The 20,553-nt window shown below is 39.8% G+C and overlaps 1 protein-coding gene across 7 annotated transcripts in view; it reads left to right on the forward strand.

Moving 5' to 3' along the window:
* The window catches only part of scalloped (TEA domain transcription factor 1 homolog scalloped), an 86,855-nt gene that overhangs the window by 28,725 nt on the left and 37,577 nt on the right, over positions 1-20,553 (forward strand). For 5 of the 7 annotated variants that reach the window (XM_034325736.2, XM_034325733.2, XM_034325735.2 and 2 more), the window contains one exon: positions 8,911-8,991. The exons of the other annotated variants lie outside the window; for them this stretch is intronic. In XM_034325736.2, the coding sequence (XP_034181627.1) occupies positions 8,955-8,991 (37 nt within the window). In that variant the 5' untranslated portion in view covers positions 8,911-8,954. The remainder of the gene's footprint in view (positions 1-8,910; positions 8,992-20,553) is intronic. 7 annotated transcript variants of the gene reach the window in all.

Genomic DNA, 20,553 nt, shown 5'->3' on the forward strand with positions numbered 1-20,553 from the left:
CGGATCGGATCGAAATTGAAACTTAGCAGGCTCGCTTGAAACTTACCAAATGTCCGGATACTTGTGAACGAGGCCAGAGATTGCTTCGTAAATTCTTTTAATACTCGACCTTCTGTTCGGTAAAAGAGCGCCGCCGAAGGGGTGACTTTACGGATCAAGGATGCCGAGCAACAAGTGTGATTCTAAGGGGGTGCTTCAGCCTCGTCACACAGCACTGCTCATTCTGGATTTATCGATTTACCGCCTTTCAAATGGTATTCATATTCGTACAAACTCGATTCTTCTGACAACATTGTCCCTTAACATTTTGATGATTGCATATTTTCGAAAATACATCACCTTTGTCATTTTACCCTTTTTCAAATCGCAATTACCATCCAATAAAGTGGAATCAATTGAAATTTTTTTCGACCCAATGCTTCGATTTGTTAAAAATTGTTCATCAAACAAGAATTTCTAGAAACACCTTGACCCATGACGAGAGCAAGAAAGTGACGAAACGATAAGGGTATGAACGTTGGCCACCTTCATTACAGGCTGAAATTTGTCCGTGGTATGCGCTTATATATCCCCATAAATCGGCACGGTCTCGTTCGCAATAAACTCGTGGTCTTCGCAATAAGGGTGCTAAACGTCCCCAACAGGAGGGTGAAGAAGGGTCGTAATCTATTCCGCCACCTTATATTAACGGGACTAATGTGCTCGTGGCTATCTCTCTTCTATCTCTTTATTCTCTTCATCCCATAAGCAACCCCAGTAGATCAACGATATAAAAAAAGATCTTAATTTATATTTAGATTAACGACCACACTTAGCATAATTTCATGATGAAAAGATTTTTCATTATATAACATGTATTTTATAAAAAAAAATATATATATAGTTCGAAGGGTAAAAAATAAGCTTCAAGTATCGTTAGTGATAAAAATCTGATTCTTGAAGCTTGCACCTTCGAGCCCTGAGAATCTCTACCATCGAGATATTAATTAAGGTGTGAAAAATATCGTAGATCTCTCTTTCTATCGTTCAGCCACTCTCGTCTATGGTCGTTGGTTCGCTGAGAGCGTCGAAGGAATTTTCAAATATTTCCGAGCGGACGCCCGATAAATTCTCGGAGCTGGAAAATATTTCCGATAGCCAACCGACAATCTGCTCGCTTCTACGTACCTACGTATGCGGGGACAGCTCTGTCGCGGGAAAATAAAACGTAGGATCCTTCCTTCCACCCTCTTTGGATTTAAATTTCACCCTGGATAAAATAAACTGCGAGACCACTTCTCTTGGATTTCCTTCTCGAACCACCACTTCGAGTCGAAAGGTGTGCAAGTATCTACCTCGAAATGCTCTTCAACGAATCAAGAATCACCTTTTGATCCGGAATTCCCTTTAACTTTCTTCTTCGAACCGGCACGTTCGAAATTGAAATAAGTAGTATAAAACACGTTTGGTCAGACGTCTTAAAAAATTTCTGTTTTATCAGAAAATTAATGAAATTGATCTTTTTATAAAGGGTCTCCGAGTCTGCTCGGTAGATCTACTGTGGAATGTCTGAAATGAATGTTGAATTTCATCGAAATACAGTTCTCTAAGTCGAGCAGTTTCGAGTGCGTTCGCAGAGTTAGGCGAGTAGTTCCACTTGGCTGAATCACCCTGTACACATAAATGCTCGGTTGCTACAAGACCGAGGGAGCTTGAACCGCTTCGTTTATGAAGTGGAAGATAAAATCTCCACGGTAACTTCCGCTTCTATTGCAATAGCTGTACCGTTAGACGGAGATATGATAAAGGTTTCTACCGGCGTTTATCATCGGCACTAATTCAACCGATTTTGCGTTTCAATCTGTTCCGATCACTTATCTATACTTCTATTTACGCGTGCCCACGTGTTCTCCTCTCGTCGAAAGTGAACTTTAGTTGTCAAATTAAAAGATAACTTGGACTGGATTTAAAGAAATGGAGAATAAATTGTTTGGCTCCGTTGGAGATCAAGATAGCCTGTTAAGCGAACCGTTCTCGAGACGATTCGATGGCGAAGACAGAAATTCAGCTTCGCAAAGCGTAGCCGGTTCGAGCGCGTGATTCACGCGTGAAGCAACTTCACGCACGTGTTCCTGGCACACGTCACGTCTTTCTTTCGTTGGCGGGCAGCCAAGTTCCGAAACAGCGTACCGGCGCGTCTTGAAACGCCGCTTCTTCGCCTTAATTATCGGGCTTGATGCGACGCGGAAAATTTACGAGGCTGTGCCGCTTTCTGCGCTCGTGAAAACCCAAGGGTTCATTGTCGTCTCACGAAATGTCACCGTTTCCTCGAACCTCTGCTTTGATACCTGCCTTCGCCAATGCGTTCGTTAACGCACTAACCCTCGAATCTTCAATCCTCATCCTAATAAATGTGTGATCTTTAGAAACAGTTATGGGACACCTTGCAATATTTTTTATCAAATGAATCATCCGAATGAAAAATTCAGAGCGGATAAATTGATCGAACAGAATAAAAAAGAAGGGAAGATAAAAGGGGGCTGGGGGTTGGTGGTAGCAACAAATGGAGGGAATTAAAAGTAATCACGCGCATATTTACGCGGTCGATGAACAGAACGGTTGCGTCAACCGCAAAAATGTAGCTGCACTCGTGCAGGTGTACGCACTCGACTGTCGAGGGTGCACGCGGGGGTGGCGAGGCTGAAACGACGGGCTCTTTCCATGGAATACAGGGTGATAATATTTTTTGTCAGTAACAATTTATTAATTTATTAATTTGTTTATTGAACATCCCCCCATCGTGTATCGATGGTTAATTAAAATTCGTCTGAAATTTTGTGTACACCTCGTTTGATCGCGAGCCACCCTGTATAAATTGGGTAGAAAAGGGATGCTCGAAGCGGGACGGGAGACGAAAAGAGACGGAATAAGAGAGCTATGGTGTAGGAAGAGAAAGAGAAAGGGGTGGATTTGAAACGAGCAGGATACGCACAGGTAGCTTTGCAGTGAAAATTTTCCGATCCACGGCCGCATGCCGGGGATGCAATTCGCAACGTTAACAGTTATTTCGACGGAAATCTGTTTTTGGGGTTGGGGCGAGATCGTCGAATGGAATTTTACGGCAGCCTATTGCGCGCGTCAAGTTTCTCTTTCCAACGTACGGCCCTCCTTTTTTCTGCCCTATTTTCCCTGTCAAAAGCAGCCCTTTTTTATCTTTCGATTAACTATCAAAAAGATACGCAGAGTGCAAAGAGCTCATTAACGAATCGGTCAATCCTCGATTCAACGTGTTCTCCATTCATCTCAGTCTTTGAAAAAAGTGTAAAGGCGAAATTTTGAATACACTTCTGAACGGTTCTGAAAGGTTAATTGGTTGCGCAGTTAGCAAACTAACAGTCGAACGGATTATTAAACCGTCTTTGTTCGATGTACTGCAACGAACGCGAAAGTTTCGGCTATCGTTGGACGCAGCCGGCTGTGTTTCGTCGATCACGAACGTTCGTAAAGCAGGTAAACGACACGAATGTGTTTCGCTTGTTCTACAACGATTTCGGCCGTGTACACGCACGCGTGTGCACGCACACGCTCCTCCGTTTAAGCGAGCTCCAGCCAGTTTCTCGATTACATATCATTATTCCGCATGGTTGCTCGAGCTCCAACCCCGAGCAGTGTTTGCAACTAGATTACCCTGTTTGTAACTCGCCTCTCTTTCTATGTTTTCTCTCTTTTATCACCTCTCTGTACGCTGGTCCCGTTGTACGCGTTCACGGTAAATTTTCATGCTTGTTTATTTGTTTAAATGAAATTTTCAGAATTGGAACGTTGGTAGATCGACACATTAAGCTGATTCGATTTAATTATCGAGTGGTTACTTTATTATATTAATCCTCGAACAGTGAAGTATGCGTCAATTTAAACCCAAATTTACGAAATTTAAAACTAGGGCACTCTCCATGGTCCGTCCTTGATATTTCGAACCTCGCGTATCAAACGATGAGTATCCCTCTTGCTCATATGCCATCTCAAGCAACTTTCTCATACTATCCAATCTCTCTCGAATCTCTTCCGGTTGAAATGAAAAGAATTTTCCTCGGGTAGATCGGTGACGGTCTAGCGATTACCATGAGAATAGTAAGCTCGTTAGGTGGACGGTCCAGCGGAAGTAAAAGCGAGCGCAACAATGTTACCGTCGGACGACGTGCCTTTGGCATTGGAGATCGAAGTCGCCACTATTAGATTGAGGTTCAACGGTGGGCACGACCGCCGCCGTCGCATCGGTTTACAATATCGTAAATCGCTCGCTAACCAGTTGGTCCCGCGGTATGCTTGGAATTCGGCTGCTGCTGCTCTTCCCTCTTCATCCCTCTGTCGCTCCATCTCCGTTTAACCATCCCCTTGGGTACTCTCTGTTACGTTTCTCTTTCTCTCGCTGTCTCTTGCTAGATATCCCTGTTCGTTCTATCTGCACGTACGCGCGATTGAATAGGCGGATGCAGAGAAACGGGGTGGAAGGAGGCGGGAATATTCTTGACTAGGCGCAGCCGAACGTTGTCATGCATCGTTTACAAGCCGAGCATCTCCGTTCTTGTGGCGAAACGGGCAAATTCACTTGCCGGCTGTTATGCACCCTTGAATGGACCAACAGATATTCCTAGCCGCGAATGCTTTCGCGATCTTCGTCGAACGACCAACCGCATCCCTTCTAATTTGCTCTCTAACCGTGACGGGCTACCACCACCCTGACGAAATATCAGCCGCGTGACGTGCCTAGGAAAATTAACATAATTCCCTGATTCCGATCTCTGTCTGAGACGACTTTGGATCGTACATTCTGTCTAGGTGATAATTATTTTTGAATGCTAAAGGAAGTATACCTCTGATGAGGATGGTTTGCGGTGTACTTAATTATAAAAATCATTGAAAATAATTGATCACTGTTAATTCTTGTATTTCAACAATTTTTATTAGCTCGTTTCCCTTCTCGATCGAGTATTTTTCATTGCATGAGAACGTCTGATTAGAAAAGGAAAAAACTGATGGACAAGGGTAATTGAACCGTTCGATCAAAGTGCCTTTTATGGTGGCGCTTTGTCACGGATGTCATTTCCCATTCGCGTGGAAAGGAACTAAAACGAGCGTAATGCCCGAAGCTTTGAGTGTCGGGACTTTGTTGAACCGTGAGCTTCTGCTAACGGGGGATTTGAATGCCCGCAAGCACGTATGTTTTCTCTGTTCCTTGTTATTAGCGATGGGCTAGTAATCGCATCGAATCGCTTCAAACAATTTTACTAAAAATAAAATAGGCACGTATATGGGAAATATTGAATGGGTTTATATATCCTTTGGAAATGTTTTTAACCCTCGGACGACGGACCGTGGAGAGAGCCCCAATTATAGTAGGCGTCCGATGACTTTAATTTTCAATCATGCCTCGAACGTAATCAAACTTTTACTTCTCTTTCTCTTTCATGAAATTTAACGAAAGAGAAGGTGCAGAAAAAAAAACGAGAGAACAAGGTGTAATTACCGGCGTTGTTTCGAACGATTTATATTAAAATGGAAAGCAATCTGCATTTGCAAATGAAATCCCGTTCGCGTGTACTGGCCGCGGCGGTGAAGAGAAAGCGTGTAGGAAGCCGGTGGATTATCGTGATGAAGGGGCAAACAGGCAGGTAACCAGGTTGGTTACCTGCGGGCTGAATCGTGTAAAATCAAACGGATATCTCTGTCGTGTTAATTGTGCGTTTGATAATCCATTGGCCATTCATCTCGTATCGCTTGTCCTACGATCTCGTTTAACCCTCTCTGCAAATTTGTGTAATTTTCGGTTGACGTATCGTATTTCTATCGTAAATTCGGGACTACCTTCATTTACGCGTATCACAGTAAGTAAATAGAAATTATAGAATATCAATATGAAAATCGGCAAAGCTATTGATATTTTCTAATTACAGCATCTAACAATCTGTATCGTTTCATACGATAATAAACCTTTAAGTAATATCATGAAATTGTAATATTTTCTATCATTTTTAATGAGAATATTTTAAATTGCTATTAAAAGATCTGTATACCGGCGCGGCATTCTTGAAAATAATTCCTACCTCACAATGACTATCATCAAATTCGAAGAGTTCACATTGTCCAGCTCTGGCAATGATCGTTGAAAGATTTTTACGGTAGCCGGGGGAAAATTATAGCCGCGATTCGCGAACCTGCTGTGCTTTGGAGAGATCGAAAGGTCGCCGAAGAGGAAGCAAAAGCGTATTGCTCGTTTACCGAAGTCAAGCAATTAGCACGCTGATCAAGAAGGCTAATGGAGGTCGTGTTCAAAGTCGCGGAACGCTCTTTGACTTCTGGCCATTCAATATTTTCTATTGAACGTTTCCAAGCGATTCAATCACCGGAGAATTTCAAACCCACCTGCTGCTACATTCTTCCTTAGTCACTGTTTTCATCTATATTTTGCATAAACTTGAATACAAATTCCACTTTGATAGTTATTCAAAGTAAAAGATATTTTATGCAACAATTAATGCCCGTCACTTCGAGTGATAAATGACTTAAGATAAATGAAGCGATACATTTTTTTGTTCTTATTGAAAACTATTACTTCTGGTAATTAGATTATTTAGGTATCGTTTCAGATCCTTAATTATTACATTACTATTACTATTTGCATTCCGTAATATTAGTTCTTTAAATTAACCCTCGAAGGGCGGACCATGGAGAAAGCCCCAATTTTAGTTTAATTGTCTATTTCCTCTGAAAATTAGTCTTTCAATGTATGAAACACTTTTGTAACCGCAGTTCAAGTAGAATGAATTTTTTCTTTTAAATTGACTCATTCAGGAAGTAGAGAAAATAAATATAAATTCGCAATTTTCCACGAATGCTTATCTAGATTCGCCATTCCGAACAGATGAAGCCTGTTAGCTTCCTAATGCCTAGGGCATCGTTCTCGATGATGCCTAAGGCACGATTCACCCTCGAGATTCCTTTCCGCGTAGAGAACAGCGTTCCTCGAGACTTTGCATTCTTTCCTGGATACTCAGCTTTTATACCCGGAAGACTCGCTTGTCGCGAACCTTTTTTTCCCTCAACGGGTTAAAAAACAGATGACAGAAGGATGTGCACGCACAACTTCCACGTGATCCATGAAACCGGCAATAAATAGTTGTTACTGCTATGCATTTTGAATAGCAAAGGAAATATTTGAAATTGAACACTGATAGTAATTTTATTTTCGCAAATTGTGAATTTTTAGAATATCTACTTTTTGAAAAATGAATTTATTGCAACTTTCAAATTACAACCCCGAGGAACGATGTTCATTTGAAAATTGTTAAAAAATATCATTCTGACGTGCAATTTTTCCCTTAACAAATAATTACAATCTGAAACGTTTCATGTACACGCGCACCATGCCAGCAATTTCTGGAATGTTTTTCATAGAATTTTCTGGGATTCAATGGAAATAAATTTTTAACGTTGGGTTACCAGGTTGGAAAAAAAATATTCAAAATATGATGATCCCTCGTGCAACGTATCTCGGAAAAAAAGATATTCGAATCGCCGATTCAATTAACCCGTTGTTTATATTTTATTTGCAATACTGATATTGAACAGTTATTTTTTTAGCGAACTACTGCAATGGTAAACTTAGTCTACCTCAACAGTCTTCTCGTTTTATAAATAATTCCATTTATGTTGAAAAACGATGAAATTTCGATGATTTATTTAAACTTCAGCTTTCAGATGTCTCGTTTTTCATTTGGTTCACGATACTTTTTAAGAAAACGATGGCACGACGGTTTTGATTCGAAGGAAAAGTTCCGAAAAATACGAAGGACGTGTCTTTCGATTTATTTTTAAATTTCCCCTGCCAGCCTCTCCCTCGTCGCTCGATTTACGAGCTTGAAAATCACTTTGCACCTCGGTATTAGATTCAGCTTTCTGTTTCCTCTCTTGAAAATGACGAGAAAATAAATAGGCGCTATAAATCGGCGACAAAACAAATCGGCTGCTTATATAATTTGAGAAAACTTGGAAATCTTTTTTTTTTTTTTTTTCAAGCTACGTTGGAAATCTTTGTTTCTGAAACATTAAGTATTAGAATCGAAAGCATTTTTCAATTTTACTTGATATACAAAATTATTAATTTTAGATCTCAAAAATGAATTCTTTGACTATTTGAACCGTGGATCATTTCCACGCCAGTGTACAGGGTGGCTTGTTCGCAATTAAATCACTCTCGATGGCACGTTTTTATAGAAGTTGCTATTACGTAAACTATTACGACCTCGATATGGAAAAGCTTACGCGTACGCGTTGTATTCGCTCGTCTCCACGCTTTCCGAAGATGCTCGCGAGCGTAACCGCGAGTCACTAGCAGATTTTAACGAGCCGATTTCACTGCGCCCGTTGCGTGAAAGTCAGGATGTCCGGTCCTAAGAAAAACTTACTATGGAACTTCGAACGAGATCGAAATTGCACGAACAATTGGATAAATATCTCTACGTACGTTATCGGGTCGATCGTTGTGCAGCTTGATTGCTTTAATTGAACCAGTTATTTTGCGGAAAAAACATTTCAAGCGATTTTCGATTGAAAATTTACAGAATATTTTTGTGGACCATGCAAGATGTTTTCGATTTTGTTTTCATAAAATGAAAAATAAAAATTTCATACGAGATATCGAAGGCTTCTCTACAAATGATTTTACAGAAAATTGCGAGTGCAATTAAATTGAACAAGCTGCGCAGTGATCTGTTGAACCGCGTTTATTTGCACAATTCAGATACGTACTGTGCCGAGACATGCTCGACGCAGCAATCTTTCAAATGATTATTGTCTACCAGATCGCATGATTTCTTTGAATCTTTTGAACAGTATTATTCTACATGTACGATCTCACTGTCTGCATTATAGGTGCACCCACGTCGCCGTCATCCTGACCTGCCCGAGAAATCCTCATGAAAGACTGGGAACTCAGTACTCAGAATAGCATCGGTATTGTAGCCATTTCTTTTTTTATTTCACCCAACCTCACCCTTCTCTCTATCTCTCCGTCTATTTTTTGTTGTTCAAATAGCACGTCATTGAACCGCGGCTATTTGTTAGAATTCTTCTTTTCAATTTTACTCTGTCTATTTTGTTCTTGATCTTTGTCCTTGTACTTTTTTATAAATTTCTTTTTTAAAGTCGGTAGTGGTGTTGGCTACTCTAACAACGAATAGAAATGTTGAAAGATAATTTATTAAAAACGAAAATTTTCTGGATCATTTTTTTTTATATATTCGATTGTTTGACTGCTAAACTTTTATTTTTGTAAATTGTGCTTTTTGTTATACTCTCGGTGACGAACGATGAATTTCTGTAGGAGGATGTGGATAAATTTCTAAATTCAATTCGGGGGAGGTAGGTCCACTCTTATTGAGAAATTAATTTTCATAAATTGAAGTTTATCAATTAAGTCACATGAATTTTTTTACTATTTAAATACAACTCCGTTTTTTCTGATTCCTATTATTATTTCTAATATGCTATCAGAATAAAGCTTTTAGTATTTTAGTTCTTAACTACTTAAGTATAATGTATTAGAAGAAAATTTTAATTAATTAAACTTCTAACGACCTAATAAATACTCACAAATAGTATTAATTAATGGGAGCGCACGCAAATGGAAAAAAGACAAGGGAAGTCGTCCTTCTAACGTACAATCGATCCAATTAAAATATCGTCGTAGCTGCATCCCCTCGAATTCAAAGTTTCTCGAAGAATTCCAGCTGCCTCAAGTAGAGTAATCGTCTCATTCGACTCTTAACGCGAATTCTGTCGAGAGTGTGCACGATAATTGTCCCCCGTTGTACCCCTTCCGGTTCTTCGTCGAATCGATTGCCACGAAACACGGGGTCGAAGCAAACCGTACCACCACAAAAGCATGAACGATGCTCCGCTAGAATTCACTCTTCTCTTACGAATCAAATTATTCACGGTTAGTCGTTTCCGAATGATAAATCAATTAATTGAGTTAGAGAACATTTTCGAGATAATACACACTAATATAATTTTGTTAATAATTTTCTAATTTCTAATTTCAATTTGCAGGGGTGGTAAAATAAAAATAATTTTAATTGAATAAAAATTAAATCGCAGCCCCGGTTCTCAGAATGGGATATTTTAAGCTGAACTTTAAGCAACCCCTTCGCTTTGTATTCTTCAAATACAAATAACAAAGTATTAACGAATGATTCATTATTTCGATTCATTTCTCCTCTATCTTCTTCTCTCTCCCTCTGTCGTAGTAGGCACGAGAGTGGCCGCAACCGCGAATTACTTCGCAATTCCCCGAAATTGCGCAATCCGTTCCGGCTAATGGCCACTGGTCCGTTGCCGGGGAGGGTGGTGTGGATGGGTATCGACGAGGCTGGTAGGGGTAGTTGGGTTCGCTCGAAGGGATGGATGGACTGCGGCGAGGGGGGTAAACGAGGAGACCATTAATTAAGCAAAATCATAAACCCGCTGGCCAAGAGCGCGGTTGCATTGAAAAATATAAACGCCAGGCCCGTTACTTTCACGAACGAGATCTCCCGCTCTTTCTCTCTCTCTTTTACCGTCTACCACTGCAATGCATTGACTCCTGTATGTGCCTCTGTGTGTGTATACGTGGAACTACATCCTGCTGCAGTTTGCGTCAGAAGGGATTTTATCATTGACACCATTGACGCAGCGATTGCAGTTTTCTACTGGGTGTACAATAAGTAATGATCAATTTGTTTAGGATATCTGTACAAAAATTCAAGTTCTTGTATTTTCCGAAATTAATTATTTTTGGTTTCGCTAATTATTAGTATAACATTAATATTATTCAAAATTTATTTTCTCAATAATTTGATGGCCTCTCTTCAATCTTTCACCAATTGCTCCGTCAACTTCGCGTCTTCCGTCAGCTAAAAAAAACAACGAAACGAAAGAAGAGAAACGTTTGGGAAATAACGAGAATAGATGGGAAGTAGATTTTTGAGTACCCAGTTGGCAGCTGAAACTGGTGTCAATCGACCAGGGGAAAAAAATACAGCGACCTGTCAATTTCCTTCTCGTTTGTTGATTTTCTGAGTGGGTGAGCCGAGCACCGTAATTATCGATCAGGTTAATTACCTAGACTATTTCTTGCGATAACTTCATCGACGTCGATCAGATCGAGCCCAATTACTACTCCGTGAACCTGTTGTCAGACACGTATATACCGAGGGAGAAAAAAAGCAGTGCAAAGAGGTGAAAGAAAATTTCAAGTTACTGGTCTTGCGTTTAAGATAATAACTGCTGCGGTTTACTTTAGCAAAAATGATAGGCTGAAATTGGTGTTTCGAGATTAACTATTCTATAAGTGAAAATATGAAAAGTATAGTAACCATATGTAGGTCATGTTGAAAACATCGAAGAGAGATATTATCATATTTTACTTGGATCATTTTGACATAATTACTTGAGTGGAAAGATAAAAGATATTAGATCCTTCCTGGCTCCTCCTTGGTTTCCCTGGGGTTCCTATCAGATTAAAGGCTATTATTTCAAAAGTGCTGAGGTATGTTACAATCCAGCACACTCTCGCAGCTAATAGATTATCGAAACGGTACAAAATCTAAAATAATTGATGTCTTGAATAATTTCTCGGTGTTTGACCGGCGATGCCATACATACACGGTTACGACGGTGTTCTGTTGTTCGAATGCATTCGAAGCGATTACTAAGCCATCGCTAGATATTACACGAGCTTCCAGTTTGAGAAATAGCCTGGACATGCTGTGTGTATCGAGAATACGCATATTAGTTAGTACGGTGTACGCAGTGGAGAGGCAGGTCGAGGTATATCGAGGTCGACCGGTTCTCCAACAGCCGTCAGCCGTTAAGGGACATTGCGACATACGCACGAGAAAGAGCCTAGGACCTAGGTTCTCTCTCATTCGTCTTTTACGCCATGCCAACTCCGGGAATTGCGAATAAATTGTTGTCAACCTGGTGCACCGTACTGCATTGTCGCTCGACTGACCCTCGCGACCTCTTCGACATTGTCTCTTAGACCGCTAACCGTATAAATGAAAAGACGAGTTGTGTGACGAAATGATTTGAAAAATTGCATGCCTTCGATGATAGAGCGAGAATGGAACCGTGGATGGTTACGATAAGTGTGATTTTATTCGATTTTTCAACCCCCCAGGACGGCGGACCATGGAGAGAGCCCCGATGTTAATGTAATTTCGTATCTGGTATTAGTTTCATTTTCTAAGAGCTGCAGGTTGGATATTTATGAATCAGCCTATATTCCTGGCCTGCGTATCGTTCGTTACGTATATGCTGTGAGAAAGTGCAATTGAACCGAGCTGGGGAAACCGGAATAGAGCATAGAATCGCCGTGGTTGTTTTCCGTATGCGGTCGTTTTAATAACGCAACGATAGGAATCCTTGATAAGAAGATATTAACCAGCAGAACGATCGCGAACCAGAGGAAAAACGTGGGACAACGCCGTTAACCGGTGTGATTCACTCCGAGTGATTTTCCATAAAGCTAGGTGAACGTTCGCGACCAACCACTGTGCAAAATCCAACGCGTCTCTGATACGCGTGATATATGAAATTTTACCAAATTACACAGGTATTTGTTCGAATGAAAGTACAGGGTGCAATAAGATAAATCAAGCTCGTTTATTGAGTTTGGAAAGTGGATGCTTTTTTTTTAGAAAATTTAAAAATTCTAATTCATTAATTAAATTCAATTCAATTTTCACGGAAAAGGAAGTTTCATTAATTTTGATGACTTTAGTATTGTTAAACTGTTGGTCCTTTTAACGTAGAGAATTTATAGATCGACTTAAATGTATTCATTGTTGAGAATTATTATCGAAACCAAAATGGTTCCGCGCGAATCGCTCTATCGATAAATTAATAATTAACGCTTGGTGACTAGCACCTGCGGTACTCGGAATTATGGTTGAATTTCCAACGCTACTGCAGCCACGAATAGACTTAATGCGGTTTATTATAACAATCGTATCAAAGTCCAGTTAATGGTGTTGTAATATCGCTGCCGTATCAAACTTTATCGTCAGGGAAAGAAATACGCAATTAAATTAAAATTGGGACTCTCTCCATGGTCCGCCGTCGAAGAAGAACAAATTTCTCTTGGCTTGAATTATTTGAAAAATAACATATGCACGCATGCAGTATTCTTGACATGTTTGGATTGTAAAAAATGTAACGTCCAGAATATCATTTCACCTCAAGACCTTATCGGCATAAATCAAGCTTCTATTAGGATCTCATTAATTACCGAAGAGGAAAACACTTGTATAAACATACGTATATACTTGTATATGTATGCCAGTACATATATCCTCGAGGAGGTTAATATCGATTACCCAGGTCGCGAATGTTCGTCACCCGTTCAACCTGATACACAGCAGCTCGGATGGTGTCAGGTAAGAATGGTAAAAAAAAAAGAAAAAAATCAGCTGGAGAGGGACACAAGAGTATCGGTATAATTTTGTAATCAAACAACCCGGTTGATGCTGTTTATGGCTCGAAACAAGCCTCGCGATTCCTGGCACACGGCTCTCTGGAAAATCCGCGCCGCGTGTCGGCGCATCGTTCCTCTTGCAAAGATCAAAGGCAGGCGAATCACGGCAAAAACAGGCAATTGCAAGGAGGAGAGGAGGGTATAGTCGTTGCTCCTTCCTCCAACCGCTGAGATCACGAAGGTGCACCTTGTACAGCGTCGTTCAAAAGGGTTACATCTTCATTCTATTCCCATAACTACCATACTGTCATCATGATAGGTAGAAACTAGGAATTCTAGGATAAGAAATCGAAAAGTCCTTTATCATTTTGCAATTTGAAGCTCCATTTTCAAAATTAGCTGTCCCTTTCAAAGGGGGTAGATCGGTTGATACTGAAAGACATAAGGGTGGTGATATATTTCGGTGTCCTGGGTGATCGAGGATCAGCTGTTTAACGCGTTAGGGTTGAGGATAACAGGTGCAGCTTTGCATACTATAGTCTTAGGGGTAGATGTACTCAAGCTGGATGGAACGTGTTAATCAATTGTTCAGGGGTTAAGCTGAGGTACTTCAACAATTGGATCCAGCAAATCTTGCTTGTATCTTAAAAAATGAAATCTTAAGGCTAGAAAATGGTATCTTGGTTGATTGTAAAGATCTTTGGATAACACTGTATATCGTTGACCGTTGATGCGATCGAGGATCGAGAGGACAAAAAGGGAAAGTCGTTTGTTTGCCGAGACATACCTACTCTTAATGGCTGTCTTCGGGCCAGTTCGTAATTGGCGCGTCTGCACACGTTCCCCGTTGCTCGATCATTCTTTCTTTCTTTCTTTCCTCCCACGACTGGTCCCTCGGTGCACTTGTCGCCCTACTCTTTCCAGTTGTTGCCCGCTCGTTCAGCCTTTTTCCATCGCGCGAGTTTCGTGCCTGCTCTCGCTCGCTTACCCCTCGTGAATACTTCAGTGGAAACAGTCTGCGAGGAAACCGACCCCTATTCGTTCGAACGTTGCTTTGTTGTCGTTGCTCGGCATCGCGAACGTCTTTCTTTTCTTTCTTTCCTAGTTACAGGTCTACATTTTCCCCTCCTATCCTCTCTTCACTATCTTGTGTGAAAAGTGCGGATGTGATTGAATATTCCTTTGAAATTTCAAAGTGTATGTGAATCGACTCTTTGTCGATGAGAATTCGTACACGAATAATATTAATTAGGAATCAATTTATAAATAATATCGATTTGAGAGATATAAAATTTTCCCATTTCTGAAAATTTCATACAATTATCCATATTTGTAGGAATGGAATAGTGTTAAATGAACATTATCGTAATTAGTTGTTGCTATATAATTATCGTATTGCACAACACGAAAAATCATTCGGTTTTTATAGATCCTCGAAACAACACGACGATCACGTTCGTTGGACGAGTGATTTTCCATATTCGACATCTATGGTTGCTTTACGAGTGGATTAATTACGTTTGAATAATGCATGCGCTGCTAATAAATCTCCGCTGGATGCCAGCCACGAGAATATTGAATCGTTTGTGCTTCGTTTTCCCAAGAATTCGTTCGCTTTACACGAATAGAAATTTATTCTGGAAAATTTCGGAATCCCTGGAATCTCTTTCTCCGAATCAATTGTTCCGCAAATAAATCGCCCTCTAATGATCATTCATTTCAAAATTTAATTCATCCAAATCATGAAAAATATTTTATATAGTATTTCCGATAAACAGTACTGATTCGTTTATAATAGAGAGGACACTAGAGATTGATCAGCTTGAGAGAAAAAAAAAAAGTGCAGTTACGCGTTCCACGCACCCGGACAAGTGCCATTAGCCATTTGTGGTTTAGTGGTTTCGTAATAGGCGCGATATCCTTCTAGACAAGGATCCCTGCGTACACTTCCTCATTATTGCGGTGAATCAACAGGTCATGTATCATTGCGTCTCCATTATAAACTCCTTCCTTCGCGTTCCTTTCGAATCGTCTTCCTCTATCTTTTATGAAAACAGCTACATACAGCGAGTCACAAAAGTATTCTTACTCTATCGATTAATGACTGGTTATTGATGATATCAGCTGCCTACATATTGGAGATTATTATTTCATTTTTATAAATGATATCCAGTATTTGGATTTATTTCAAGGGTTAACAAGATCCTTTGGTAAAATTCTCCTCCAAAATTTAAGAAACAATGGTCCTTCTTCGAAGATTATGGAATCAATGACACAATTATGCATAAATATAGATGCATACAGAAGTACGGGTTGAATTTACAAGAATCGTGCGTGTTGCGATGGATATTCCTGGCTTTTCGCGAGCGTTGCTCGACCGGGACGAATCTCTTTTCCGCGTATGAATCATCCTTACGTTTTTGCCAGGCCACGGTAAATTGTAAATTGCAATTCCTCGTGGTCGACAGATTGAAAGCGTCTACCGGTGTTCGGCTACTCGAAATCTGGACAGAAGCGAAGGTGTACACGAAGGAGAAAAGGAAAAGGTCGAATTATCCTGTCGGAAGGACGACGAAGGCTCGTCATTTCGCTCTGTCTACCGTGTCCTTCTTTCTGCTATTCTTCCTTACAGCGACGGACATTGGCGTACATAAGTGGAATTTTTCTATTGCCTGGCTCTAATTAACTTTCTATAATTACTAAAATCCATCGTTTAATTTGTATCTACATTATTCCGAGCGACATTCGAAGTAATCACTAACCCGTCACTAATTATTCGTACTCCGAAACAGTTTCCTTCTTTTTTTTTTCTGAACGGGTAAGAAAGGAAGAGTTGCCGAGAGTGTCTTTAATAGACACTCGAAAGCATTCGCGAGACGAAGAGAGGGAGTGAAATATTAATAGAAGATTTCTGTCCTGACTAATTTATCGCTTCCGTTAGCTCGATGCGAACTCTAAGCCGCTTCTTTGACGTCTTTGCGATACTTTGTGTTTCGCGGCATATTCGTGATGATTTACCTGGACAGATTCAGGGAAATCAAAAGGACCTCGCTTATAATTATATGTGGCTTTTCAGTTTTTATTTTGCCCTCGACTCGTAAATCATTGATGACTCTTGAAATAGTAATATTTTGAATAGTCGGAAATTGAACTAAACAAAATAAATCATACACTCGTCAGAGATATTGCAGGCTATAGTTTATATCGCAAAGGGTTAGCGGACGTTCAAGTTGTAAAGGAAAAACGAATCACGTCCCGTTCGGCCGCGTAATTGCGCGTCGCATTATTCAAACGATCCGCGTGCGCGCCACCGCGATGTTTACACGCGTTTGCGCACACGCACTTACGCATCACGTGACACGGGTTACAGTATATATCATGGCCCGTGACTAACGCGCCGGTAGTGACGTAATCGCACGCGAATATGCTGTTACCTGTCCAACAAATCTTTTTTTTTTTTTTTTTAATTATTTCATAAAATGAAATTATATTAATTATCATTGATAGGATCTCATTTTGCATTTCATTAGCGGTCAGCAAAATGTTTGTAATCGAAAAATTAGATTCTTTTTTGAAATGATTTGAATAGGAAATTCCTAAACGGATGTGATTGAAATACGAGGCAATTTTACAGATAAAATGAGAGCGAAATTATAATGGCAAAGAATTGTTTATCATTTTTTTGCGTTGATGTACAATACGAAGCGATAAATGTCAGAGAGGAATGCGGCAAGGATTATTTAAACAGGTACATTACTTTATCAGCTAACCACCGATAACGAGTGGAACGTGCTCGTTATTACAGCGTCGAGTGTCTGCGTGAAAAGTGCTGCGAAGCTTAACAACACTCGTGTGTGACACACGGCTCGTTTGCTTATCAGTAACACGCATTTTCATTCGTCGATTCGTACTCATTTTTGATTGTGCACGTCTCGTGCCTCTCATAATTGAATAAATGCGCGCGAAAATGCACGAACGTTCCGACGATCGTGATGAAATTCAAATATACATGGTGATTCAGAAAGAAACAGCTGAGGAATTTATTAATTATCTATCGAAAATAAATTGTATTTAGTTGAGGGTAGGTTCTTGGAAGAAGGAATCATTTGGCATTGAAATGATCATTTTTTCAAATCATTTTTAAAATTAATTTCTAATCTGAAATATAATTTTCTTCAACAAATTTATCTAAATTCGAAGGTTCTTCTTTATAATTGTTGAGCATTTTATAAAGCAGAAAGTCGGTGATTTCTAGGCACATAGGTTGGCTCGTACACGACTGCGAGTGATTTATTATGCGCGAGACGCGCCGGTAGCATAAGCGAGTGGAACATAAAGACGAGCCAGAGCAACGCTTTATTTCAATTTTACAGCTACCCTTTGCTCGTTGCAACTTTATTGCGAAATTCATTTACGTCGCGGCCTAGATGTCCGAGGAGACCCTTGGACTGCCTAAAAGGGCATAAAGGTCGCAATAATTAAAGACACGACGAGTTACGATTTCACTCTTTTAGTGAGGCTAAAAGGGTCCTATTAAGCGACCTTTTATTGGTCAGCTTCATTAGGGAACATAATATTCTTGCAATATTCAGTCTTAATTATTTTTTTAATTAAGACCTTTTGAATTCAACAAATTTATCATTTTAAATTATTAGTGGCTTTTCGTTTTTCAATTATCATTAATAAGTCATTAATAGATCAATTAATAGGAAATATTTTTAACTATAACGTAGAATATTTTTTCTTCTAATTATAAATTGATTCTGATTGTCACTTATTTTTGTTTCAGGTAAGTAACCTGAAATCTTACGTAATTTTAAGGACCTCTAAGAATGTTCCCTGCTACGGTGGTAAGTTCGATTAGATTCTTTTTATTCAAAGATAATAACTTCGAAAAGACAGAACAGTTTCAAACAGAGGATCACAATTCTCTTTCAGTTATTTCTAATTCTAATAATAATTTATAATTTTCTCGTCGCGTAGCATGATTTTTGCAACAGCCTGTATAACACGGGTGAGTTGCACACATCCTGCATATGAACGCGACCCTCCGCTCGCAATATATTACGCGGCGCGATGTCTCGTGCAATTTACGTACGATTATGCAGATGTGCCCGAACTTCGCCCACGTACTGAAGCTCTGGCCACCAGAGTAAAGTGATAGAGAGAGAGAGAGAGAGAAAGAGAGAGGGAATAATTGAGCGACCGACAGCTTGTGGTTCATGCTACAACATACGATTTGATCAACAACGAAGAGACTGTAGCTACTGTAGTTACCGCGTTTTCCATCAATCTCTCTGTTCAATCGAATTTTCAATCGACGCAAAAATATTGCCAATCAGAATAGTATCAATTTACTTATCTTTCTTAAACAGCAATTGAATTGAAATTTTTCTTTCTCGATCGTCTAATTCTTCTCTGATAAATCAGAAATAGATGAGAAACAGTTAAACCTTCCAACGTAAGGTACATTAAACCGAATGTAATTTCTAACTGAGCATGCAGATTACCAGAGAAGATAATCTCGAACTTGCAGCTTATAGTGCACATTCTTAACATACTCCATCGATCGTAATCAAATTTCCCTCTGCGTCAATAATTTACACGAATGTCATATAGAACAAGGAGATGATAAACGATTGTCAGGCTTTGAAATTAGGTCGTTCGAAAAATTCCTATCGTTATTCAATAGTGACATAAATCAGTCACATTAAAAGATAAGCAGGTATATTGGAATAATTTAGAAATATTTGGAGTTTCGCCTCGGAGTAAACAGGTAGCGAATGAAAATAGAGCAGTCAGAGAACAAGTTTTACATAAGGTAAAGTTACATTTGGTCGCGGACACGCAGGTAATGCTTTCGCGATAACAGAAAGGGAGCTCGTGGAGAAAATACGAGCGGAAGATAACGGCTGGCTATGTACACGTGTAAGCGTGCAACCCATTAATCCGAGCGTGTCGCGTTGATCTATCATTGGCCTGTAGGCAACAGTGATATACACATCTAAGCACGATACATAATAGATCGCGAACGCAGCATGGTACAACGCAAATGCCAGCTACAAACCGCCAATATTCTATCAACATTATATCTACTCGTTTCTTTTTATTCCATACGGTGAGAAACACGCTCCAAGCTTTTGTACTTGGAGTGCCAATCTAACTGGTTCCATTTGGCAGCACGCTCGACAGTGATGACAAAATTATAATAAATCATAATTAACCTCTACGTTTCTGTAGCCAGGTATGTCGAGACCCTTTCAGAGCAATAACACACCTTGGGACCAACTGTTTAAGCTTCGCAAATTAAGATTTGCCATTTTCTTAATTAATGTTGATTATTCCTAACGAATATATTTTTAATTTAAGCTATATTTCTATTGATAAAATAATGAAATAGAGATGTCTATTATTTTCTATACGCCACTTTTATCTGCCTCTTATTCATGCGTGATTCTACACACGTGTACGCGGAGAACGTGCAGAAACTAGTGGTTTTGTGGCGTCAGGACCAGTTCCTGAATGAGGCTGCGAATGAACCGAGGCATCGTTTACAAAACCTGGATCCCTCTTACACCAGGGTCTTATTTCAGGTTAGAAAAAGAGGACGAAAATGTCTTCATCCGAACAGATGAAGTCATGAAATATTGTTTCTTTAACGTCACACAGATTGATGGGTAGTTAACTTGGAACACTTTCAGCGTCGTGTTAATCATTTTCTACTATCTTATTTACTCTTCCTATTGAACAAATTTCCGACGGTGGAGATAGGGTTAATTTTAAATTCGATTTTATCTTAATTTTTCTACACTTCACGTTATCGACTACGGCTCCGTTTTTGACCCATTTCACGGGAAACGGATGGAATCGTGTGTCTGTTAGAAGGTGAAATTCGCAAGCGAGAGAAGGGGGAAAAAATAAAAGATGAAGAAGAGTTTATATTCGAGTTGCTCGAGCACCGAGGAATTAAACCACTCTTGATTTTAATAGTGGACGAACTTTACTGCTCACCGAGTTTGAAGTTTCAGGTAACTCGATTAATGGATACTCGGTTTGCA

Source organism: Osmia lignaria, chromosome 5 (genome assembly GCF_051020975.1).
Source record: "Osmia lignaria lignaria isolate PbOS001 chromosome 5, iyOsmLign1, whole genome shotgun sequence".
Taxonomy (NCBI): Eukaryota; Metazoa; Arthropoda; class Insecta; order Hymenoptera; family Megachilidae; genus Osmia; species Osmia lignaria.